This window comes from Varanus komodoensis, unplaced genomic scaffold (genome assembly GCF_004798865.1).
Source record: "Varanus komodoensis strain SLA01 unplaced genomic scaffold, ASM479886v1 scaffold25, whole genome shotgun sequence".
Classification (NCBI taxonomy): domain Eukaryota; kingdom Metazoa; phylum Chordata; class Lepidosauria; order Squamata; family Varanidae; genus Varanus; species Varanus komodoensis.
Window position 1 is genome coordinate 14,296,642 of NW_025335661.1, and position 27,567 is coordinate 14,324,208.

Genomic DNA, 27,567 nt, shown 5'->3' on the forward strand with positions numbered 1-27,567 from the left:
TTGCTTCTGAGTAAGTGCATATGGATTTAGAACTGGCAGGCTATGGGAATGAAGCAGGGAACTATCTAATACTCAACTATAAGCCAGTTTTGGTTTAGACACCCAGACTATCTGATTTATTGGCTAGGCTATAAATGCTTCATGTTTTCAAGCAATGAATGCTCATAGACAGGCGAGGCTGCAGCCAGTTTACAAGGCAACATTGAAAGCCTGGTTTTAGTCCTCTGTGTTTAGTTTTTAAATTTGATGTGCAGGATCCATAGATCAGCTTTGGCAGGACCAGTGAATTGAATCATGCTTTCCTTAAAGTGCTAATGAGAGACGCTATCAGAAATCTGCACTTTGGCTGCAACAGAGCTTGACTGCTAATAAATTATATCATGTTCAGTTTTCTGAAATATACCAGAATGGCCTCATCATAAAAATAAGGTTTTTGTCTTTAAAGAGAGAATTTAAAATTGTGGAGTGAATTTGTGAATTTACTGAAATCAATGCCATAATGCCTTTTTCTCCAAGTTACAGCCTCAACTAAACAAAATATACGTACATGTGAATCAGAATTTTAACCCATCTAGTCCAGAATTGCCTATTCTGATTGTTAGCAAGTTACCACCTTCTTGGGAAGTGTTTTCCCTAGATGCCTATTTGATATTCTTCAATAGGAGATGCTGCAGATTGACTCTGGGAAGTTGCAGATGTACTTGACCACTGAGCTTGCAGCCCTCACCCAAGTCATCTGCGTTATAGCAGAGAATAAAAATGGGGGTGGGAGCCTTGATATTAGGGGCGCCTCCTTGGCCAGTTATACACAAAAAACAGACATGTAAAGAATGAAGGGAAAGACATGCTGGCAGATGGACTCTCAGACAGACAGCTACTTAATGCTGAATCACTGCTGGAGTTCCCTTATTGACAACTACAGCACTGCTTTGAAATTGATTCAGAATATTGAAAAGAAGTCAATACCACAGGATTGCGCTGGGAAGAAAAAGCTCTTGCGATGATGTTTCCCTAAACAGAAGCTTTATTTAACTTTATCCAAAAACTGTTAAAACATAAAACCTTCATTGGTGTGAGATTATGTTTACAAACACACACACACACACACACACACACACACACACAGTCACTTGCAGCCCAGCTGTGAGAATGTTTAAATGGCCATGGGCATGTCAACACTTGACTACAAAGTATAACTATCTGGTCTAGCCTATTATATAAAATGCCAGGGCCAGTATAAAGAGAAAAGAGTAACAGCCTATGGAATATGGATCTTATACACCCTGTCATGGCCTACTCCCTGCACCCACTCCATTTCCATTATTTAGATTGTTGTACATAATAGCAATTACTCAGATGGAAGGTCCATATAACATTTTGCCCATTAGGGAAAATGAGGAATGGGAAATTTGTAGCCCTCAAGATGTAGCTGGACTGTAGCTCCCCCATCGCTGATTTCTAGCTAGAGCTGATGGAAGTGGAAATCCAACAGCATCTTGAGGGTTCCTTACCCTTGATGTACATTTGTGATTTATACTTGCATATAAGGAAAAGTATTATTGTTTCATTGCACAGTTATAGATTTACATCATGTTTAGATCTGAAGTATCCACAATTTATCTTTTTTTCTCAACAAAATATGGTTATGAATGATTTAGTTTAATATTTTAATTAGTTAATTCGATAATATTATTATTTTTTCATAGAACCATATGCCTCAGACATTCCAAAAAAGAGGGGGGGAGGGATCTGCATATTTCATCGACACTGATTCCATTTATCAATACCAAACACTAAAGGTGAGAAAATTTTGGGCTTTGTTTTGTTTTGTTTTTAATTTCTTACCAATCAGAAGTAATGTTAGTTACTGACATTGACTGATTAAATGTACAATTTTATTGCAGAAAAGAGTCAACTTTTCTAGATAATGAGAAATGATTTGTTTTTGCCACAAAATCAACAATAAGGGAAGCAATCCTCGATCGATACCTATTCATTGATATCCATGTTCTGGTTAGAAATGTAAATTTTGCTGAAATGCTGGGAACGCTTCCAACAAAACTATCAACTATAGATGAGTAAAAAATGGGAAGTCCGATCCAGTCACATTTAATTTCAAATAAATTCCTCTAAATAGGGGGATTGGTTGAAAGTGAGACACAGCAGAGACTTTGGGAGTGCCAGTTCTCCCCTATCGTCTCTCCTTCTCTCTCCCCTTCCCTCCCTCCCTCACCTGCTCTCGTCCCCCTCTCCTCCCCCCTCTCTCTCATAGAGTTTATTTAAAACTACTGTAATAGCAGGTTGGGATAAAGTGTACATCCTAAATCAGGAACGATCCAAAGGAGCCTAACAGGATGCTGTCATAGTTAAAAAGCAGAGTCAGGGAAACTATAAAAGGCCAACTGAAGGACTGGGGAAAATAGTACAATCACTGGAAAAATAAGAGAAAGATGCTGACAAGAGAAGCAAAAAGGAGGCTTGGAAAGCAAACTGAGAAGGACAAAGATCCTAAACATTTCTTTAAATAAATCAGGAGAAGGAAATCAGACAGGTATGTGCTAGAAAATTTAGAATACAAAGGTGGGGTAAAATATTATTTTTTTAATAATAGGCAGATGAAATAAGATAATAATGGATAATAATAAATAAAATAAGTAATAAAACATTTCTGTGGGAAGAGGCATGCCAACAGCCATCCAAGCCAAGGGACCACCTCTGCTGTTCCCCTTTCCCAGCACCTGGTATTCAGACTGTCTCTGAACCAGGTAGAATCATGCTCAAAGAGCTGAATTCCATACATTTTACAATGGCCCAGTAGGGAAGGTGCTAGGTTGCAAAGCTCAGGTCTATGAGTTCAAATTTTCTCAGGGGCTTAACCACATTAGCCTCCATATAGCCTGAATTGCCTGATCCTGCCTAATCTTGGAAGCTAAACTGGCTTAGGCCTTGTTAATGCTTGGATGGGAGACTTGAGCCCTCACTGAGCAAGTGGTTGGATCTACTGGCCTTTTTAGGCCCCCTCCAACTATACGTCTGTTCTAGTCTATTCTAATCCCATTTTAAAACCAAGCAAGTCAGTTGGCCTTCACTGTACCTTGTGGCTTAAAATACCAGAGGCTAATTATGTGCTGTATAAAGACATACTTTCCTCCTCATAACCTCTCGGCAGGTATAATACATCATTGCACAGACAAGAGTTCATTGTCTCAGCCAGCCATTATCAGGGCTTAGTCCCACACTTTTTGGAGGAACAGTGTTCCCAGGCAAGAAGCACTCAGTTAGTTGCTCAGTCACTCAGTTGCCCACTCCTTGTCCTTCTCCCCTCTGGGACCACCATCCAATGCAGCTGAAAGGTAAAGGGCAGACCAGTGAGCACGCAGTAGAGGATGCTGCCTCTTCCTTTTGTTTTCGTCGATTATTTCTAGTTCCCTGCTTTTCCTTTGAGCCAGACAGAAGGGGAAGGAAGGCAGTGGTGGCAAGAGGAGCAGCATCTGAGCCAGGGAACCATCACTTCTAGCAGTTGCTCAGTGATACTGGCCCTGATGAAAGAGCACAAGCAGGACAGCACACAGCGTCGTGCTGAGGTTGACCACTCCAAGGGCAAAGGGAAGAAAACATGCAGTGTCAGCACCTCTGTGTCTCATGCTGTCTAGTCAGATAATAAGACAGGCTGTGCACTAAGCAGTCTGAAGCACATGGGTTATTTATGTGGTGCATTCTTCTCCCTTCACTCTCAAACTTTAGATTCAACTTAGGTGATTGCTTATCCGGAAGCATCCCTACAACCAGAATTGCACCCCACATATAAAAGTTGCATCTAGACACTTTAGGATCCTCCCTCTCATAAAACATAAAAGTAGTCTTCTATCCCTCGTGCTACATTGCATGTGTTTCAGAAAGGTGGTAGCAGAAAATGCTAATGGGTAAGGGAAAGATGGGGCATGGTTTTATCTTTTTTCCCTCTCATTCCAGGGCTCCCAGTTTAAGTATAAGAGCACTGCAGATATAGAACAATGCAGCAGGCCTATGAAATATAGTCTGGGATCTGACTCAGTAGCTTGGGATCTGACTCAAATATAGTTTGGGATCTGATTACTGAACATAAATGCAAATCATTCAGCTACGTGCAATTAAAATATGCTTAATTTATACTTTGCTCCTCAAGTATCTCCAGTGAGGTTATCAGTAATGCAGTGCTGACAAAAAGACAACTGCAGTTTAATTTTTATTGCTGTTCAGCTGCAGATACTTTTATGGCAGAACCCAGGCGTGTGTGTGTGTGTGCGTGCCTGGCACAATTGCTTCTGCCTTCAGTCTGACCCACTGGTGGAATGTGCCCCCGAGAGTGGGATCGGGTTTAGCCTTCAGCTGGAAAGAGGTTGATCACCCCAGTCTTACAGTGAAAGGGCTACAGCTCAGGAAACATCTGCATCTGCCATTGTATTTCATGACTGGCTTTTTGCTTAAACTCTACTTAGGAAAGACAAACATAACCACAGCTGGTCTTCGGAAGATACCAGCACTGCACCTTGCTATTCTTCTCCCCCCTTCCTTGATTATTAGAGTCCTTAAAATAAGTTTACAATGGTTTGTATCTAAATTTAGTAATACTTGGAGAAGATATCTAAAAGCCATTATACTTCATTTAGTAATGACAAACTAAGTTCCATTATTCCAGTGAGTCTGTTTTAACTGTAATTAAGTCTGTCTTTAAGTCAGTGAATCTGGGCCATTCGTGCCACCAACACATTTAGTTAGATATCTCAATAATAACGGAAATAAAATGGCTACTTGGTGATAGTCTGTCGAGATTTTTCAAGTAATCAGAATCCAATGTGTTGCTTCTGTGCAAACATAGGTAAACAATTGATGCATCCCTTGCATGGCCCCTTCTTATTGTGTTCTCCAATTTGGGAAACTGGCAATTCTGGTGACTGAGATGTTTCTTAAAAAGTAGCTATTACCTATATTGAACACATGGGTTCATTTCTTCTTTCAGTTTTTCCCTTGCTTGTTATCTCTAGAAACATTTTCTGCATCACCAGTTTCTACCGCTGATAATATATATGAATGTTCTGATGTTCATATATATTATGTTGTTCTCAGCTTCTGTAACACCCTCCCCTTCCTAGGGCTGAGAAGGTCATAGATTTAAGTAGGCACAGATTCAGTGAAGGGTTGGGGTGTTAGATGCTGAAAGCGGATGCTGTAGTTAGTTGTCTGGCCTATGACAGGCTTCAGGTTCTTGTGTAGGATTATTCAAGTAAAAGAGGTAATAAGAACTGCAAGACCCATCCCGCAGCCCTGCAAGGTGCCAGCTTTTATTGAGGCCACTGAAACTTATCCACGCCCAATATACATACATATATATTCTATATCCTGCGCTTGTGCGCTCGCTCTCTCTCTCTCTCTCTCTCTCTCTCTCTCTCTCTCTCTCTCTCTCTCTCTCTGTGTGCGCGCGCGTGTGCCATGCTACTGCTCTGACCGTCCCTTACCACCAAACAAAAATAGTAGCTCTGTGCTCAAAAGCAGTTGCCCCTTAAGATCCACAGGATTTGGTGGGCCCCGTGCACTCTATGAGCCTTCTACCTGGTCAGGTTTATATACCGTGCACATCTTACATTCTGATAATTCCCACTTTAATTAAAACAACAAAGTGCTAGTCCTCATGACTGCATTTACATGTAGGAAATGCTTCTTTGAATGTGCTCGTTTTCATGGAAAGATAGCACCATCACTAAATACTTCTGCTAGACTTGGTATATAAGCTTTTGCCCTGCAAGGGTATATTGAAGCTCTGGTGAGCTGAAACAAGTACCACTCCCCAAATTAAGTGAGCAGGTGTGTCTAGTTAGCATGTTGTTCTTGCTTGCTTGAATTAGTCCTTAGTTAATTTAGCTTTTTAACTATTAATTTAATTAATAGTTAAGTTAGCATCACTGCGGGGATTACTGGGCAGGAGGTGGAGGTGCCCTATCCCTTGGCAGTCTAGCCCCTCTTTGACGACATGTTGCAGCCACTGAGCAAATCAGGCATCTTCCTCACCTTCCCCACCTGCTGCCCAAGAGTAGACCTCTGTAGCAGCCACCACCAGTGCCTGTTCCGCCATGCTGAGGGGGCACAGGACCCTTTGCCAAGGAGCAGTGGATCCAACAATCCTGGCCAGTGGCTTTTGAGAAGTCTGCTCTCAGGTTGCCAGCAAGGGTGACCTCTCAGTGCCATTAGGGCAGGGGAAAGCCTCTGACAGCAGTGTTTTTCAAACTAGCCATGCTGAGAACCTGTAGACTGTTACAGCTTTTGTTCTGAGCACAGTGGGTTGTTGTGTCACCTGATCATGGGAAACAGATCCCACAAAGCGTCACGGCCAGTAAATCCCTCTGCAGAAGTGGCAAGAAAGCCCTTGGCTGCTTTCTGAGCTTTCCCTGGCTCCCGCCACACCTCCCAGGAGTGCCCAAGCAGCACTTGAGAGTGGCTGGCACAGGCTCCCCTCTTCTCTGCTACAATACCAAGCTATTTTTGGTTGCCCGGTTCACAGTTGGAGGGTGGTGAGCTGCACCACTCACTTACTGGAGCAGGTCAGGAAGAGAGTGGGACTGGACCGTGGCCTCATGAAAGCCCACCCCTGCATGCTCCCCGCTGCTCCAGCTGTTGAGCAGAAAGCTCGGTGAGGCATGCTGGGGAGAATTCATCAGCTCAAGTACAAGAGGCTCAGCATGCCAGTTGCAGGAAGGAAGAAGAGACCAGGGGGTCGTATGGGAGGGTTTCTGGGTGAGGGAAACAGGGAAAAACAGGATGGGCTGCCCCAGAGGAACAGTCATTGTGCTTGGGCGGTGGTCAGAGAAAGAGCTGCGTTCTCAAGCCACCTCTGAGACATCATATTGCCCCCCCCTTGTTCAATGGTTAATTATATATATTAATTGTGTACATTAAATCAAATAAATATATTGAAAACACTTTAATTTACAATATGGAAATGTAGTTCATCATGAGGCCCCTGGGTTCCATGTCAAAGTCCTCATGCGGCCCTCGAGAAGTTGGATCGCCTTACTGTAGAATCTTTTGATTCTACAGTAAGTGCACAGGCTGATTTGGATCAGGCCCCCAATAAGCAGGTTGGAGCCTTTAAAATCTGGAATCGCCCCTTTGCAAGTAATCTAGATTTTCTTTAAAAACTGAGCATACTATGTTTCGGCTAGACACAGGATTAAAATAATGTCTGTTTTGCCCTTTTGAGTCCTATTAGATCACCAGAGAATTGTGACTGCAGCTTCACTTCTGTGGTCACTTCGGTCAGAGTCAAAGTATTTTCAAGGTCTTAAAAAAAAAAAAAAAACTCAGAAAATGTTTGAGATGTTTTTCCTCCAAATTGCAGTTGACTGGTCATTTACTGTCACCCCAAATGAGCATTTCATATCACTGCGATGCATAATGATGCATAGGGAAACGACACCATGTGGAACCATCTTCAAAAACTGTTTCTCCATAGAGAAATTGTACATGTGTCTAGCTTGTCTATCTCTTAGCAGTGTCTCTCCTGCAAGAAACCAAAACAATTTACTGTGTTTGCTAGTAAACACTGCAGCACATGAGACTGTCTGTGAGTTAATTCTAAACAGGGGCCTGTGATCTTTGGCCTTTAGAATCCTCTTTCACGGTCACACTTAGAAGGGCAGCTCTCAACAGCAGGTGCTGGCACTTTGCATTTTGCAGAAGCAGAGACTAAATAGAGTTCATTCTTGTCAGTAAAGTAAAGATTGATTGAAAACATGGTCAGCAGCTAGCATGCTTTAGAACATGCTTTCCCAGTAAACTTCCATGGCAAATGTCAATTATGTATTCATTTAAGAAAAGCCCTTTTGCAAATGTTTTCCCAGTTCTGTGTCGTTTACACTGGGGTTCAGTGTCTTCTTGCAGTCACTTTGTTAATTAAAATGTAGACAAACATAAATGTACAAGCTGAGTGCTCTTCAGGCAGACACATACTTTTCTGTAATGTGTAACATAGCTTGGAGCTGTGTAATCACATGGGCAGGGCCAATTGGGTTTTCCCCATGGAATGAGCAATCATCAGGGAAAGTTGCCATGATCAGTCCCACCCTCTGGTTGCAGCATTCGCAGGCAGTCTCCACCTGTGTAGGAACATGTCACGGCTGGAAGAGTCTTCCACATGGAAGCACCTGGAAATGTATCTGAGGCAGGTTTACCCAGTCTGGCACCCTGGCCTCATAATCCTTCAACAAGCACTGACTAGGGGAATTGCAAGGGTTGCAGTCAAACACTTCTGGAGGGAACCAGGTTGGAAATGGCTGGCCTAAATGGTATTTGTCTGTCTTCTTCTGTATGAAATGCATAGGCCCTAAACTCGAATGTGAGTGAGTATTCTTGAGCTCCACATGCAGGCAGAATTCATGCATGTTTCCCTGAATGGGAAGCAGAGGTTTACTTTAATTGCTTGTGCTTAACCCTTTCTGCAGGAATTTGTTAGATCATCAGCAGAGACAGCCAAATACCACCTTGCTTAAGTTTACAGAGCCAGCAATGATGTGTGAGCACATACTCTGCCTAACATTAAACCTTGAGGGATTTCGTAGGTGCTTGATGGTTGTGTTCATGGACCCCTGATTAATTTGTGACCTCGTCTTTCCCAGATACAACTTCCAGTGGAAGTTATCCCGGACCGCTTCCCTGCAGTATCATCCCTTTTCCCAAGCATGACAAAAGAGAGATGGTTAACACTTTTGTATAATAGACAGTAACTAGAGGAAACTCTCTGAGAAGTGAAAGCTGGGAGACTGCCCAGTAGACAGCAAATGACACAAAGAGCATCTATTATCTGTTCAGCAATCATGGACTAGTGTGTAAGTCCTATGATTCTGTGTCAGGAAAATGATACACATTATTTGCAGCCACTGAGAGTCTTGCTATAGAAATGAGACCTAGTAGGAGTCTTGCTGAGAGGTGGTACTCATTCCCTTCCAAGATTAACATAAATCATGAGTGTGCATAACTCCTTATGTCACCGTTATAGCACTGTAGTTGTTTGTGTGACATTTACAGTATTTGGATCACTTTCATTTGTTTGTTGCATGCCACCCCCACTATGAAAGGTGGACGCTTTCTTGGCTGGGTTATAAGTAAAGCACCTCTCCCTGCTCCACCCTCCCTCTCTCTCTCTCTCTCTATATATATATATATATATCATAAGATGCCCTTCATACATGACCAACAGTTGTGCAAAATGAAGCAGGATGATGCTGCATTATCACCAAGAAGTCAAGGACATTAATTTTAACCAGTGATTTGGCCACTAAGCACACAATGACTCAGCAGTCATTGGAACCAGAATGAATGTTCTTATTCCTTTTGCTGCATTCTAACAGCTCAGTAACTTTCTCACTCATGCACCATCCGACTCTGGACCGCAGGGGAATGTTGCTTAAAATATTATTAAATATTCCCCAGTGCAGAGGAGGAGAATGATGCTAATGTGGTTGGTGCATGTTTTCTTTTAGATGCTCTGTCACTGGCAATATTTGCTTTTCAGCATATGCAAACAGAATGAATCCCCTTTTTTATTTCCCCACCCAATACATACAGGCACACTTTTCTTCATGCCAGTTGTGATCAGAATGAGTCCATTTTTTAGGGTTTAGTCTAAAGAGTCTTGTGCTGTGCTGGTGCAAGTCTCCCTTGGATATACAGTAGAGACAGCCAAGCTCCAGCAAGTTTGAGGGCCTGATCTTCCAACTGTGTGAAACCAATGCCGGAGAAGATTTGCAACTACTTGGACAAACAGTGTTCTGCATGGGACTAGCAGAGAAGTCCCGGGAGGTTCACTGGCTCTGGCATCTGCTTCAGTGTTTGCGTGGCATTTCCCCATCTTTACCTGGCTGCATGGATGGCAGCTGAAGAGGTCATTTCAACGAGGCACAAGATTTTTCTGAGTCAAGAGCTTATACTATAATTTACACAGTACTAGGCTACCAGAGATCACCATTACACTATCTGGACCCTATCTGATTTAATTTTCTAAGAGTGTAAGTTAATGTTTCATTTCATCATTTGGATGGTGGCTTATAGCAGATATTCAGGGTGCATCCTTGGCAGAACTGGAAGCATTTTCCCTCAGGGAAAAAAATCTAGTTGCATCCAAATTGTGCTTGGACTTGGTAGACAACAAAATTCTCTACTAGCTAGCAGGAATATACAAAATGTGTGTCTGAGTATAACTGGTCTGCTCTTCTCTCTCCACTGAGGAAGCCCAGTCTAGCCATGCCCATCCCAGTGAAAGCAAAGAGGTTATATACAAGACTAAGTCCCTGCATGCCCCTTTTAAGATGTTAAACACTTTCCCACAGCCCTTGTAAATGTCCTACACATAGCTAAAGAATAAAGGCAAATTCCACCATTGCCAAAAAACTTGGTTGTGATTTCCCGCCAAGTCTTACCCAGCAAGTCTCCTCAAAATATACTTCCTCTACAACTCTGAAGTTCTCTTGTCTAAGCCATGCTCTGCTTTTTGCTCCTACAAGGGTATAAGCCCAGCCCAGTATTTTCAATGCCAGGACTAAAAAGTCTACTAAACACAGTGCTTCCCTTCTCAGAATTCCAGATCTCCCTTGTGCCAGTACTCTGCCTCTGTTTGGGTTGTATGAAATGTTATCCTAATTTAATTCACATTTATTTCAATAGAGTTACTCTAAGTAGAGCAAAAATTGGATATAACCCCTTGTTTTCATTTCATCATCTCCTTGGAAGGATAGAAAGAGGAACTAGTGTGAGTTGTCATAAAGCATTTGTTTCTTATACACAAGGTTTGCAAGGTAGAAAGCCAGTGAAAGGATGTATGAACGTGGAATTGGTTTAGAAATGGCAGAGCAGGTCCAACTCAGTCATTGGAAAATAGTTGACATAGCAAGATTAATGGAACATAGAAAGCTTCCTTAAATTGAGTTAGACCATTGACCTGTCTGTCTCAGTATCATTGACACCAACTGATTTTTTCTAGCCTTCTCTGGAGATGCCAGCTGTCATATTTGGTACCTTCTGCAGATGAAGTATTAGTACTACCACTGAGCTATGGCCCTGTGGTGATGCAGCAGGACAGACCAGTCCGGCAGACAGTTTACTAGCTTCTGCTGCAAACCTGTACTCACCTATCTGGGAGTAAGCCACATTGAACCTAATGGAAATTACTCTGAATAGACATACATTGGATTACACTGGTAATACAAAAGACAAGGCTCTTTTTCTCCCATTAAGGGTTAAATAATGCAGTTGAGATTGCTCACTAGCATTACATTTATGGTTATAATAGCAATAGTGAGACCATGGTTGTCAGCTTCTGGAGATACGGGCTACAGATTTTCATAATCGCTCTGTGACATAATACTGCTCCTTTGCATGTCCTACCATGCAATTAATCTCATCAATCTATCCTGTATCCTTTTGGCACCTCTAGCATTTTTCAGTGTTGACTGACATTCCTCTTTTTCTTTCTGTATATGACAATGTGTATAGGGTCTAGCATGAGACCAGAATAATGTTTCATTACTGGGAATTGGAAGGACACAGATGTGAACTTGTTGTTCTCTTAAGGCAACAGAACTGGGTTATCACAAAATACGGGGTTTATTCACATTTATGCCTTTTTTGCAGGAGTGACAGCTCCAGAGTACTTCAGTTTGCCCTTAATAACTCATTTATTTGGGGATCTTCCATGTGAAGCATCCCACAAACTATTTTCGAAGCCTATGTATCTTTCCAGCTCTAGAAGAAGCTCAACATTTTATGGAATTGCATGGTTAGTTTGCAGCCCAAATTGTGAACAATATTAGCTGCTTAAAACCTGGCATATTCCGAACTGCTTATGATCGCAGTGGGAAGGAGAGACACATGAGACTTTTGTTTGGTTCACATTTCAAAGTGAACTGACCTAATCCACACTTCTGGGACTACTGTGTGGATCAAAGTACAGTTAACCTCTGTCTCTCTCTAGCTATGTACAGTTGCTTCTAGGACATCCTAAAGGGTAGAATTGTTGAATAATTAAAAACAGAACTGCACTGATTATATATAAAGTATTGTGAATATAATGGGTTAACTAATATTTACATTTATTCTCTTTTTTCCAGCCAATGTTTTCAGTTGCACCAAGCTTAGCCACCAGTGCTTCAACAGCCTTTAACCCCTACTTGGGCCCTGTCTCCCCTGGCTTAGTCCCAGCAGAGATCCTGCCAACAGGACCAATGCTGGTTGCAGGGAATCCTGGTGTGCCAGTCCCTGCTGCTGCAGCAGCAGCAGCACAAAAGCTAATGAGGACGGACAGACTGGAGGTAGGAAATAGCAGCTATAATTTCCATTGTGATACTTCTAACCACCCAGATCGCCACTGCTAATCTTCTCATAGAGCTAGGCCGTGAATAAATGTCTCAAGTAAGTGGTCAGTGTGCTATTCAGAGCAATATTGTGTCTGTAATGTGCCTCCTGAGAAGAGGCTAATAAGTTTCCTACTCCTATCAACTCCATCTCCTGTTAAGTGTCATTATCCATAACAACAGCAACACAGACATTGGAAGGTCTTCATGACCAACGAAGCAGGGAAGCAATCTAATGCACAGTTGGGCATACTGACTCGCCATAGGATCAGGTGCAGGTCTGCCACTGTTCCAAACTGTTATGTCCAACTCTGTTTAGCAGAGCAGTTTTGTATTCTTCATGTAGGTTTGTGTCTTTATAAATCTACATGAACTGCAAACGTTTATCCAAACACATTTATCTATATACAGATAGCCACCACAGACATTGAGCGATGATTGTTAACAAGTTTTTGTAACATTTTGTATTCAAATTGTTTATCCATTTGTTTGTTGTTTACTCCTTCTCGCCTGTATTTTCTCAAATTGCTACAGTTGACCCTTAGCACCCCATCAGTGAAATGGAAATATTAAAGTCTTCCACGGTATCCAAGGGTTAATTAGGGATCTGTAAATTAGCTGCATCATAATTGGCAAATTGGTTGCAGAGTAATACATGCAATTTTATAGACTTGTGTGAAAGTTCATGGTTACTGCAAACTTTTAAATTATCTTACAATTTTTGTACATACGTCATCCACACACATCATGGAAATGTTGGATGTGTAAAATGCCCTTCTTTTCTTCCCTGTGCATCATGCCATAATGAGTCACAACATATCCTTTTCTAGTGGATTATTTGATGTGCTTTGTTCACAGTAATCAGCATCTGAGCATTCACAGAGATGGTGGAGTTTGTATACTTAGTCACGCACAAGACATATGTGGTGGAAATATTCACTGACTCACAATTAATCCTGTTTGAATTACAAAAATGTTAGTTTATGGAACAAAGTCAGGGGACGCATTCTAGAAATCTAAACCTACTGGATCTGACTTATGCACTGGCTAATTTTGCGTTTCAGCGGCATCAGTAGTGGTTTTCATGACTTAGCCAAGCATACTGTTGCTGCCCGAACTTTCGTACAGTAGTCTGGGTAACTTAAGCAAGATGGCATCCTAGTGCCATACATATTATTACTACCTTAAATTCTATCTGGATGAGAAACAAACAGCAGTTTTCATTTCCATTTCACTCCCATTCTTAGAATTTTGTCTCAGATTTATTATGTATCAGCTTTGGCTACATCCCTAAAAAATGTTGTGCTATAGCAGCTGTTCTCCTTTGCCCTGAACAGTTTCTTATCAGAGGATGCTTGACAGGAAGTTTCAACATCTTATCACATCAGTAGTGAAATGGGCCCTGAGCCAGTCTTGCATTGCATCTTAGTACTGCAGTAAACTCAGTTACAAATTAAGTCTTCATGCTGGCCTGCGTGTTATGCACATTTAAATCTTTTGGGTTATAATGCAGAGTGCAACATGAAGAAAAATTAACCTGATGCAGAACAGTTTATGTGGTTTATGCTAAAATAACATAAAATGATGCTATTGCTATTATTTTAATAATTTGGAGTTTTTATCATTGTTTTGTTATTCAGTATCGCTGTTACATATCTATTACCTTATGAGGGTAGATAGTATAAAGGCAGGATTAAACTTAATTATAATTAATGAAGAAAGCAGTGGTAAATGCTTAGAATGGTGTGTTATCTTAATCTATCACAAATGTACAGTGAGATCTTATTTTAATTTGCTGAGCAAACCCACAATTTATGTGCTGAATATTGGGAAGACTCTGCTTTTAATTTTACTTAGCCTATGCATATGCCAAGACTGCAGCGCACAGGTATTCTGGATCCTGTAATCTAACAAGTACCACATTATATTCCACTATCATACTCTGATAGGAGAAATGACAGGAAAACCAGCTAGGAAGCCTCTTATCCAGATAGGCCAAAGAGGATCAGGTGCTCATTCCTGACCCTTATAAAAGCTTCCATGTTTGCTCTCCAGTCTAATCAACTAAGGCACACTGCTGTTACCTATCTTTCTCATGCCTCATCTCTCTCCAACAGAAGAAAGGAACTCCATGACAAGAACAGGGTGTAGTATTACACAAGATATTTCCATAGACTTACCTACTAATATCAACAAGTGCTCCATCAGATAGTTACTGTGGTGCAGTGGTAGAAGTGTTATAGTTTGACTAGACAGGCATGAATTCAAATTGTCACTCATTCAGGAAAAGCTCTGGCTGGCTTTCAGCTGGTCAATATAGTTTAGGGTATTTATTAAGCATCACCAGATTATTATTTACTTGTATGACTATCAGCCAGGGAAAGTGTTAAATTCACTGGATGCATGCACACAAAATGAGAAGCCAGAATTCCAGAGGATCCTAGCATGCTGTTTTCAGGCACACATAGTTGTATACACTGTCCAATTACTTCTGTTCAGCATTCTTTTCTAGCAGGATCAGCTTCAGTACCCAGCCTTTGCATTCTTTGCAAACAAGCCAGGAATCTAAGCCATCCTAAAACCCTGGCTGTAGTCACTGGGTATGTTTGTAGGACACTAAACCACACTGCACATAAGCAGTGCAATATGGAGGCTCATGGAGTAACCTACAGCGCATCCAAAGGTGATGGAGCTGTTTCCTGCTTCCTTTTCCCTCAGTCCTCTAGCCGGTATACCAGTGTCCTTCATGGCAGAACCTGTTATGACCGCTCACTCTCAGTGCTATCCCTTTTTGTTCATCACTGGGATTTTTGGCTTGGTTCAAACAGTGCATTTTATTATAATGTTTTGCCCCCATTGGTATCATTGTTCTTGTTATTAATCTTCCACAGATACACAATGGCACATTAATGGCTGTTCAAAAAGTGTAATCTTGCCTTGTCATTGGTGTTGCATATTTCAGCAGTCAAAGGAAGGGGAGTAGGTAATACAGCCCTTTCTTACTTATGGATGTGTGTTTTCCCTCTGTTCACTGCTTTGTCTGGTGGTGCAAAGTACTCCAAACCCTAATTACTTCCCAGGTATTAAATTTGCATATAGTTCCTTGTCCAAAAATGTGTGAATATTCCTGACAGTTAAAAACACAGAACATAACCCTCAGAAGTGGCGGAACAGATTGGAGCAAACATGGTACTAGTAGTATTGACATTTGCCCCTGATGGGTCTCCATTCACTCAGTCATATCCGACTGCTTCTTCAAGGTTTATTGTTTGATTGTTTTTACTATTATTGCATTTTAAAACTGTTAGATACCCAAAGTAAGTGTAATAGCGAGCAGTCCAAAGAAGCTAGTAGAGAGTTAGTATATCCCCTTTCTGCAGTAGTTGGAAAGTGTTGAAATGGTGGACACTTGGAAGTTTTGGTTTAATTCTTAGAAGCAAAAGGATTGGTAAGAGGGTAATACACTTGCCACATCTTTTTGATGCACCTAATTTTGGCACATTTTCCCTTCAATTTTAAGTTGAAAGCTAGGCAATTTACAGCTAACAATTGAGTGCAAATTACCTGTTACACTACTTCCCTTTGTCGGTGTTACACCATTTCCCTTTGACAGTTGAAACCTGCACAGCCATTGACAAGGCAAGATTACATTGATTGGACAGCAGCAAGTGTGCACTTGCATACCCTTGAAAGTCCATCATTTTTTTAACGTGATGATCACAAATGTACATTTTTGGGGGGTGGAGAAGCTGACAAATTATGAGAGTTCAAGGAAAGCCTTGACACCAGCAACAGCAAGGGTGAGATTGCCAGGAGTGGCAGGTGGTCCTCCACTCATTCCTAGAAGCTCATTAGATGAGTCTTGTGTTTCATAAGGTAATCAGTTTCTAAGGCTCAACCCATCATGAGTTGAACAATTTGTATGGATTGTTGTGGACTGGCCAGAGAGCTCCTGCTGTGGGGAGGCATAGAACTTAAATAAGTAAATAAATAACAATAATAACAGCAAGAAGGACAAGCCATGGGCTGTCAGGGTGACGTAATGTCTAAGTATAAGCCACCCTTCAAGAAGTGGTCTGGATTCAGATGTCATGACAACTTACTGTGGCTTGTTACCCATGATGAGTTGTCATATCACGTGACTCCAGTTTCTGGTTGGTTTGGGGAGTGACAAACCAAGAATCCAGGATTGGATGTAATGCTAAGATTTTCCATCCTGTTGAGTTTCTGGTTGCTCCAGTTGTTCTTGCCAGCAGGAAGAGTCAAGCAGGAGTGGGCATGTTTGCTCATGTACAACCAGATAAAGATTCCTAAAACCCTCCTTCCTTATTGTTTGTGAATGCAGCCACTGCTGAGCCTTCCCACTCACAAAAATGGCTAAGAAGAATCTTGAGTGGTGATGCAGTTTTAGAGATGCAATTTTCAACCAGTTTAGCTCAATGCTTCCTTTCCAAGCCTCTTACCCCAAACCTGACGTTGGCAAGCAACAGTGCTTGGATACAGGAAAAGCTGTAAGTGTGAGCTGGTCCTGTGGAGTGACTGCTGCATTGATTGGTAACTGGAGGAAAGCACAGCACAAGGACGCAAGGAGAGTGAAATGGCTGGAGGTGGTTTTCTTTTTCAAGGCTAATTGGGCAATTTTCGATCTGCTGCTGTTTGTTTTGCCAAGTGCAGGGAGCCTATCTCAAGAGCAGGGCTCCTGTTTTGCTGCACATTAAGTGGGGAAATGGGACATTGGAGCTCTGCTGTCATTTTTGCAGTTCCTGAGGACAAAACACTTTTCAGCCAACCAGCTCCCCAAGCCCTTTTCCCTTTCTAGGGAATTTGTTGAAATACCTTTGCAAGTTGCTTCTGCTACTTTTAGTCAGGCAGTGCCAGCCTTTCAAAACTTTTATTTTGATTATGAATCAGTTGCCCGTTTGATCATCTTAACATATGTTCCACTATAAATAGCAGTTATGCTTCTAGGATTTGATTGCTCCTCGCCCTGAAGTCTCATTGCTGCTAGTATTGATGTAACATCCTACATTTGCAAAACTGCAATTCTACTCTCAACAACCCTGTGGAGTAGGTTACTATCATTCCTGTTTCACAGATGAAAAGTGAGTTAAAGTGGCAAAATTTAAGTGGAAAATTGTATTCCCTTGATTGAAGTTATGCCATATAACCATCAGAGAAAACTGAACCGACACATTTTATTTGGTATAGTCATTAATTGCATTCTGGAATGCAGAATATCCTCAAAGAGCATATTTATGGCAGAAATCTTCTGCTCTTGCCTTGACCTCAGTATGACTTAGGACACGGTAGGCAGAAAATAGTGTTGGACTCAAATGTGTTGGACTCAACTCCCAGCATTCCTGACCATTGTCCATGGTGACAGGCTTCTGACAGTAGTCCAAACATCTGAAGGTCTACTTTATGCCCACTCCATTTCTTGCCATTCTTCACACATGATTGATGCCAGCAAAGTCCTCTGCAAATCACATAGGTATTGCCATCTTCCTTACCTGTCATTCTAGTTACAGAAAAGGTATGGTTTGAAGTTAGATGATGTTTAAAAAATTAGGCTAAGCAAAATTTGGTATAGTCAGTGGCTAGATAGGATGCCACGTGAAAATTACAAAATTGCACATAAAGAATTTTGATGTCTTTGCAGAAGGTAAAAATATAACAACACTAGAGAGTGCAGGGTAAGTACATTGGAAGCATGGGATGTGAATTTCTCAGATATTTCCCTCTGAGCTTCCTTCAGATATAACCCAAGGCTTCTGAAGCAGAAAGAACAAAAATGTGTATCAATTATTGTTTAGGGGACAATTCTGCAGCTGCCAGACAGAGTCTAGACTCCCAGCTCTGATATTGGAACCCTGATGTGAAGTCAGAGCTGGGATTCTGGAGCGTCCTCCTCCTGCCCTCACAGGCAGTGCAGAAAGAAGTATCATAATAACAAACTCAGAGAAGGGTTTTCATGGTGGGGAAGGTGGGAAGATGGGGAATAGACAGTCTTCACTAGTATATGCAGTATCCTGGCAGCGTCTCCACTTTTTCTCTTTGTACTCCAAGGTGCCACTTAAATCAGCTGCCAAAGTGTTTTACATGGCTGAGGAAGCACAGAGGCGAGCTTCGCTGCACGCGTCTCCCACCTTGTCCTCAGAGTCTAGATTGTTACAAGCAGCCTCATTAGATGACGCTCCCAACAGAGTGCTCAAAAAACAAAACAAAACAAAAACAAAACAAAAAGGCTGCAGGTGACTTACAACAAAATTAAAACATGTAGAAATGTGTAACAACTAAAAGCAATATTAATACCATTAATACAGTGATACATTAAAAATACCTGAGACATTTTTATGATCTTAAATTCTCTTATTTAAAATTCCTCAGATTTTCTTCAGAATACTTCAGAATACCTGTGAAGAAGCCTCCAAATTCACCATGTGAACTTGCTTGGAAGCTTCACTAGTCTTAGCGAAATCATTTTGTCATCCCATAAAATGTTCATACAGAAGAGGAAACCCATACATTCCCTTTCTTTTTCACTTTAGAGGAAGCTCAGTTGACAGCATGAGTGGAAAGCCAATTGTAAAATAAAATGTTTGCATCAGCATAGCTTAGTTTTGCCTTAAGCCCTGATGAGCAGTGGAAAGAATGGACAGCAGGACTGTCCATGGGGAAGGGGTAGAAAGAAGTAAAACAGGCGTGCCTTCAGTGCCTTCTTAGCACTGACAGTCAGCAAACTGAATAGGCTGGTTTGCACAACACAACAAGCCATAGTGGGGTATTGCATGGGATGGTCTGTCATGTCATCCAAAAGCACAAGTTTTATTTTGTGACAGTTCATGAATTTTTCTTGGCTAGACTCATTTTGCAAGACCAGGCTGAGCATGTATTTCCAGTCAGAATATATGGGTGTGAAAGCTGGACAGTGAAGAAAGCTGATAGGAAGAAAATGGAAGCATTTGAAACATGGTGCTAGAGGAGAGCTTTATGAATACCCTGGAGCGATAGAAAGATGAACAAATGGTCCTATATCAAATCAAACAGAACTTTCCCTAGAAGCAAAACATGAAAAAAACTGAAGCTGTCATACTTCAAGCACAAGATGGTGAGACTCACTGGAGTCTCATAATAATCATGCTAGGAAAAGTGAGCTTGAGAAAAAGAGAAAGAGAAAGGGGAGAGAAGAAGACCACCAAGTATGAGGTGGCTCAGTTCCATTAAGGAAGCAACTGCTTTGAGTTTACAGCAGCTGAGCAAAGAAAGGACATTTTGGATGGCATTCATGTATAGGGTTGCCATAAGTCTGAGATAACCTGACACTACCTAGCAACAATGCTTTTCATACATTTCGTATTGAAAAGGGATGCTCAAGTTATGATCTGTTCCACCACAGATGCAAAGGAGCCCCACCTGTCCCCACTCCACTGTGAGGGGCTTTAGGACAATGAGACATCTCCTGCATCCCCATGGAGTGTACCTTCTGCAACCCATCCGTCCAACCCCTTCTTCACAGTACAAGTTATTCATGCCTTCAGAACATGAGTGACTTGCACTGATTATGGATGACAGTGGGGGGATGTATACAGGCACCCATGCAGGAGGCTTGGCTCAGTGGTTGGGCACAGGTTCAAGCCCTAGAGGCAGGAAAGAATCCTGCTTAAAACAATGCCAGTAGTCCTGGGCTAGATGGATTAAGTCTCCCAAACAGGAGACAAATCCTGCAGCCAGCTCCAACAGTTTCTCTTTTCTCCATCTGACCAGTACTGGCATTTATGCAGAGTGTACCTTGCTTGCTATGAGAGTGGTTCTTCCTTATCATTTGACACCATTCAAAGTTTGATATGATGATTTTCTGCCTGCCCTGTCCTAAATCTTTGCCTGGTTGTCCGTTACTTTTTTAAATAGAAAAGTCATCCAGGAAAAAGGATTATTGTTAGGATTTTGGTAACCCTTTATACTTGTTTACCTCCTATTTAGAATGAGTTCACAATTCACAGTTAACATTTCTGAGGCATCTGCAAAATACCACAGGGTTTTTGCATTGTGTTGTTTTGTTTCATTCTCTTTTTAATATTTATACTAACCCTTCAGTCAGAAGGGTACATTGTGCATGTGAGTCTGTCTGCATGCACAATGTACCCTTCATGTTGATAATGGAAGAAAAAGGTAATGAGAAAAACTATGAAAATGAGTATGGCTTAGCAAGACATGGGGGAAAAGCGAAACTGCAAAGCATTATATGTGTTTGCACTCCCTCTTGTGGTGAATCTTGGGACAGCTGGGTTAATTTTTGCAAATACTTGTCGCATGGCTGATAAATTTGCTGAACTGGAAATAGCTTAATTTTGCTTTCACATTTGGGAATGTCATAGCCCATGGATCGAAACAGGATATCAGACTTCAGACTAAGAATGAACAATCTCACCTCTTCCAACAAAGCAACAAAAATCTCTGCCAGTCCTCAAACAATGCAATTTTTCATACTGTAGTACTTTGGGAAGAGGATCCTGTGGGCTGTACTTTTGTTTCTCATCTAGCAATAAAAGTGGAATTTAAAGGGCACAGGATTTCTTTTCTTTTGGGAGCGTATTTGAACATTTGACATTCCCCAAAACCAAAAGCAGGATACAAACAGGGGTTCAGATGCACTTTGTGATTACTTGCTAAATAACTTGGCTTGCATTTAATTCCACCACAGGTATGTCGAGAGTATCAGCGTGGCAATTGTAACAGAGGAGAAAACGATTGCCGGTTTGCTCACCCGGCCGACAGTGCGATGATCGATACCAACGACAACACAGTTACTGTGTGCATGGATTACATCAAAGGGAGATGCTCAAGGGAAAAGTGCAAATATTTTCACCCGCCTGCACATCTGCAAGCTAAGATCAAAGCTGCCCAGTACCAGGTCAACCAAGCAGCAGCTGCTCAGGCAGCAGCTACTGCAGCAGCCATGGTGAGTCCAGAAAAGAAACTATGCAAAGCAGTGACATTGTTGGCCACAGAACACTGCATTAGCGCCTTTCTGAAGATATTATTCAGGTATCCTATCCCCTTTGTATCTCAGTAAGCCTCTGGGCATATAATGCCAAATTGCTCTTAAGTAGCTTTGGACTCTGCTAGAACAACTACCACATCACTGAATTTTCACAGAGGTTCTTTGTGGATATCTGGCTTGGGCATGCATTTACATGCCCAAATGTGCCCATTATTAGTACATGCATTATGCAGAGAGACATGCATTTAATGCAGTGAATCGCATTTGTATCTACCCACTAATAGTTGTTTATGTACATGTATATGAATATGCCTGTCAGGATGAGTTCAAATTGGTAATTTTTCATATTATCTGCTAAATAAAAATTGCACAAGGAGCTGGTGCACTCCTCATCAGATCTCATGATCTGTCTGTCTGTGCTCCATTTCCTGTTTTATGTGCAAAGATAATATGTTTCAAAAAAGGTACTAGCTTTTTCATAGTTGGTATGACAGTGTCTCACTTCCTGTCCACTGTATCTTTTCCTCTTCCTTCCCCTCCTTCAATATTAGAAACTTTTTGTGTTTTACAGGTGACAAATGTGCATGATTCTACCTGTGCATTCATTTGCCTCATTCTTGCTATCTGCTAGTTTCTTCTAGCAGCAGTCAAAATGGACTCTTTCATGAATGCACAACCAGCTACTTCACAAACCAATTTCAAGGTGTTTCTCCAGCCTTGCTGATAGCAGGGGCAGGGGGAGTAACTTATTGGGAGGTAAATACTTAGTAGGTTGCAATGGGACAACTTTAGCATTTGATATGAAAAGCAAAGCCCCAAAACACATGAATCATTAGTTCTAGAAGGGAAACACACAAAAGTTAGTTTTGGTGATGGTGAAGAACAAAAATGAACATCAAGAAAAGATTCATTTTGACACATCCTGGCAAGCATATATGTAAACACACACATAACTCATTGCTTATCTTAAAAAGTACCTATTCCTAGTATATTTACATTAAATATTTGGGGTTTTTAGCTTTCTTTTCCCTTATGAGGTATTGCAATAATTTTAAGACACACAATAGAGTTGGGGTGGAGTAGTAGAAGCAATCCTACCTGGAACTACTTAGGAGTAAGCAATTCCAACAGCTAGACTATGACATCATTTGAGGGGTAGCAATCTTCTATTGTGTTTCTCTTAAGTTTAAGTATGGTGTAACAAACAGTTGCACAACTGGAAAGTTGATTGTGACATGGAGTAGCTGAATGAGAGCCTGCTGGGAAGAGTTGAGGAGTAGTATGCATTGCTTAAAATGTATGAGATTGTTAACAACTAGCTATTTTAATGGGTCCCTTCTCTGTTCTTTGCTTAGCTGTTAATGTTGTCCGATATTTTTTTTACATAACTACATGATTTGACCATTAAAATACTACCTCATGTGAAGCATCGTTGTGTGAGAGTCATAGCACAGTACTGGACAACAGGAGAGAGGCCTTTTTCTGTGTTGGATACTTGAGCAAAAATACAGAAGGCAGACTCTCTTTCTCACTCTTTCTCCTTCTTTCACCCCCTTCCCCGTTAGAGTATCTTGTTTGTAATTAACTACATAGAGGTGTATCCTCACAATAACAACTCAGTAGCGCCTTATTGTGCATGCTTAGTCTTGTTATTCGTTGTATATGGCATTCCGATGATTTGTTTTTTATTTGTTTTTTCTCACCTACCCAAAAATGCACTGCTGCCCCCATGATGCACCTCTGCTTGCTGTTTATGTTAATGCGCTTGAACCCCACTGGCCCATTGCCATCATGTGCTCGCTGCCTGCTAATTAAGACTCAGTCGGCTGTCAAATCACTGAAGCGACCCCTCGAGGCAACCTTTGACCTGGTACTATGACCTTTCACCTTTTAGCTTGGCATGTAGCTTTACTGTAGATACAAATTTTAAAAATAAATTCTACGTAAATATTCCTTATTCCTGTTATAAAGTAATATAAACTCAGCAACAAGAACAACCAAAACTGAGTGTGGTTTCCTGATCTGCTTTATGGGAAGATTGCATACGTTTATTTCCTAGCCATTATCCCTAGGATGTGGGACCCCACATTCAGTTTAACCACCTTGTAGACATTTCTAAATGAAGTAAAATGTGTTGGGGTTTTAAAAATGAGATTTTGAAAAATATGTATAATATATATGAGATATATATTTGTATCTGTTTGGTTGGCATGGCTTAACAGTATTCTTATATAGATTTAACATTTGTAATGCAATGTTAAAAAGTACCAGCATGATGTGGTACATTATTTTTGCATGTGTAGATGGACTTTGGGGGATGTGGGAATAAAACTTTAATATTATATTAACCTGTTCCATTCACTCTATAAGATTTTCTCTTTAACATGGCTTTTACTTGTCAATCCTCATGGAGCTAGCAGTGCAGCTTTCTTTATTTTTCTCCCTGGTATTGCTGCTTCTTTACTAAAAAAATGTAAAGCTTTTATGTAGTGGAATATGCTAGTGTTTAGATCTCAGGCACCGTCACCCTGCCATGCTATATTTGAAGGGCAAAAGCAATACCTCCTTACAAAGCTTTGGCCTCGCCCTTTCTTTGAATAGTAAAGTCCGCTCCGCTGCTTGCTTGCTCAAAGATTTTTTAAAAATGATAATAATGGTGCCTAACTGTTATATCTTCTACTGATTGTCCTGTTTCTTCTCTTTCTCTCTCTCTCTTTCCCTCTTTCCTCCTCCCTACATCCCACCCATTCCTTTTCCTCCTTAACTGTGCTGTCTTACACTCATCCAACCTTAGGGAATTCCTCAAGCTGTACTCCCCCCATTACCAAAGAGGCCTGCGCTTGAAAAAACCAATGGTGCCACCGCAGTCTTTAATACTGGTATCTTCCAATACCAGCAGGCTCTTGCAAACATGCAATTGCAACAACATACAGCCTTCCTCCCACCAGGTAAGTGCAGCTTTTCCATATTTCCTTGGGACAGAGACAAGCAAGTTCATGCTAAGAGCTTCCCAGATATTAGCAAGTTCCTGACATGGAAAGACACTCCCTTAGTGAGGCTGGGGAGAAGAAGCCTCGTAGGACTAGCCCTTTATGAGCAGGGAAGATGGTCTTGTTGCTAAACTGCAGATTCTGTATATGTTTGTCTTGAAGCAAGGTGTTGGGTGCTTTCTGGCCTAATATGAAAATCTCCATTCCCAAAGTATGCACTCTTACATGTCAAAGCAGCATTCAAAGTCTCTCCCTTTTGTGCCTCATTTTGCCTAACCTTCATTTCACACCTCTTCACCTGTTTTGTACAGTCATATTTTTTTTTAGATTGCTGTGAGACCCCTTTGCTCTAGCAATTTTATCAAATAACTATTGCGTGCCCTGCCACTTTCAAAGGCTTCTCATTGCAGCAAGGGTGACTCAGTATAACCTTTTAATCCTCTACAATCCAACTATTAGAAAGCACTAATCTGGAAAAATAAATTCAGAGAGTTCTAAACCATGTTGCAGCTTTGCCATTGATTTTATCATGAAAAAACACGTCTGTTTCAAGTGTCAAAATGATACTGCTTATGGAATGATTTCTAAAGTTTAACTGTAGAATGTCTTGCTTGCACAGGCACCTTCTTAAAGGCAAGGAATGAGAAAATTATTTATCTATTCAGATTCATAGATTTCATTTCCTGTTAGAAGTCTGTGAATAACTTGCAGTCAAGTTTTTGACATCTTGTGCTGGGCACCTGATCTTTACACAAAATATATGGATATCAAGAGTTTGTATGTGTGCCAGAGGTGATATGGTTTCTGGTTAATTGTAATCTCAGGGAGAGTTTTATATGATGCCCTACAATGAGTGGTCTGTTACTGAAAAAAGGTGTTACTAAAAATGAACAGTAACATGCATTCCAAACAAGCATCAGTGAACTTCTACATATTAAACCTGGCATGGAGCCACCTTTAGTGTAACTAAATGTGATACATTTCAGCCTGGGCCATTCAGAATATAAACTCCAATGCCTACAAGAACCACTTGTCCTATACGGTGAGTGTAACGGCAGAAACACACACTGGAGTATTTGTGTGAGATAAGCATGTCTAGAGATCCCTGCTGCAGGCAAAGCCAAACTGAAGGATCCTCAGCTGCAGTGACTGGCATAGCTATGCTTTTAGTATATTTATGCCACAAAGGACACTGGCAGAACTGAGGTGACTTACCCACACCATCACATCCTATTCTGTGAAGAATGCAGTCTCCCTTCACCTGTGTGCATCCCTTCACAACAGACCGCCAGAAGAGCCGAAATAAAATCTACTTGAAATGTGTGGTCAACCTGTGCAGCAGAGTTCTCATGTGGTGTCGCTGCTGGATTTCTGGCATTCCTGAACAAGATCAGGAAGGCCCATAGTTCTGGGTAGGACACAGAAAGAGTGTTACTTGCGTCCCAGTCTATTAGTCTAATGGCAAAATTTTGACAAGGGATGCACGTTCAGTTTGTTGTATATTCAGAAAGCACTCTTGCATACTTCAGATTTGACTCATTGTACGTATGCCATAGAAGGGCCAAAACAGCACTATATTCATAACAAAGTTGTTCAAAACTTTGTATAAGAATGAGTGTAACTAAGTAGAACATTGCACTTAAAATTGACTGTGCATTTTGCTAAGGTGACTAACTATGCATACCTTCTTGTAGAAAGAAGGGAAGCTTTGGACCCTGTTCTTCACTGTTAAAATCAATGGCAAACTCTCTGATTAATTTCAGTAGTCATGGAAACAAATTCCATCATGATCATTAGAAGAAAAGCATTCATACTTGCTGTTTAAACAGACTTAACCTAATTAGTCACCTACTACATTTTCAGTGCAGTGCTATGCATGTTTAGCTGTCAAGGCTGACTGGGAAATTCTGGGAGTTGTAGGACTTTTCTGTGTCAATTTTCCAAGAATTGCACCCTTATTAAGATAAATATATGAAGAAACGTATTAGCACCATTCTCTCTATTGTTGGGTGAAATGAACTGTTTCCTAATCTGATGAGAACATAGTTCTTCATGTACTAAATTCCTGTAGAGAAATACTGAGAGATCCTAAAGCTTTCCCCCCTTTACTCAAAATCAAGCTTTGCCAAGAGCTAAAATGCAAGTTCTGAACAGGGACATCCACCGGTTTTGCACCTGCATTAGTGAAACCAGCGTACAAATTGTGAAGGGGGTTTCTTGTTTAAAGGATGAATGAGCAAAGGGGTCCTACAGCTGACTTTTTTCATTTCTGCAAGTTATTGTACCCTAAGTTTTCACTGCTGCCTACATTCATTTGCTGCAAACCCTGTGCAGAATGTGTGTTGGTTAAAAAAAAAACAAGGAAGATAATAACTGAAAACTTAAATTTCAGAAAATTATTGCAAGAAAAAATAAAATGCATATGTTTCAACATACACAACCCTACATAAATGGAAGGCCCATGGAACTAATACTATCTAATTCAGGGTCTGCAGTGGCAACATCTAATCTAGAACTATTAAGAAATTTTAGATGTTGAACCTTTTCGCTAAATTCTGCATATTGTTAACACAGATAAGTTTGCTTATATACCAGTAGTGGCAAGTTAGTAGTTCCAAAAGTAGATAAATAGATGTACATGTACATACAGTAGATCATATTCCATTGAGAGTACTAATAATAATTACATTAATAATTAAAATATCAATAGCATTAACAGTGCTTGAAAATACAAATATTGTTATTTAAAATTTTTATCATTTTAAATTTGAAAACTACTCTGAATATCATGATTAATAAAATATCCCTGGAACTACATAGCCCGATTCTGTGGGCCAATTAATATTTAGAGTAGCACATAGTTAATATTTTGTACCAGTGAGAATTTGCAAACCATGGCATTCATCCTGCATTAATGTTTAAAACCAGGCTTTTGACACAATAGATGCAATAGAATAAAGAGTACCTTAACTAAGGGACAATTCTATACTTATTTAGACAGGAAAAAAGCCCAGCTGGCTGGAGCATCCTGGGAATTGTAGGCCTTCTTTCTGTCTATGTGTAAGATTACACTCTAAATTTGTGTAATTAAAAGCTAGACAACTGAAGCCTCTGCTCATGAGTTTGCATTTTCCTTACTGCCTAGCTTATTTTAATCCAAGTGCCAGCACACAGTTCCATTTGCTTTTCCCCTGCCCTG

General features: G+C 40.8%; 1 protein-coding gene across 13 annotated transcripts in view; it reads left to right on the plus strand.

Annotated features, from left to right (window-relative positions):
* Window positions 1-27,567, plus strand: part of MBNL1 (muscleblind like splicing regulator 1) — a 180,117-nt gene that overhangs the window by 135,818 nt on the left and 16,732 nt on the right. For 7 of the 13 annotated variants that reach the window (XM_044433040.1, XM_044433048.1, XM_044433039.1 and 4 more), the window contains 5 exons: window positions 1,707-1,799; window positions 12,135-12,335; window positions 21,079-21,336; window positions 23,195-23,248; window positions 24,173-24,326. In XM_044433040.1, the coding sequence (XP_044288975.1) occupies window positions 1,707-1,799; window positions 12,135-12,335; window positions 21,079-21,336; window positions 23,195-23,248; window positions 24,173-24,326 (760 nt within the window). The remainder of the gene's footprint in view (window positions 1-1,706; window positions 1,800-12,134; window positions 12,336-21,078; window positions 21,337-23,194; window positions 23,249-24,172; window positions 24,327-27,567) is intronic. The other 6 variants (XM_044433044.1, XM_044433043.1, XM_044433041.1 and 3 more) reach the window with 3 other exon arrangements.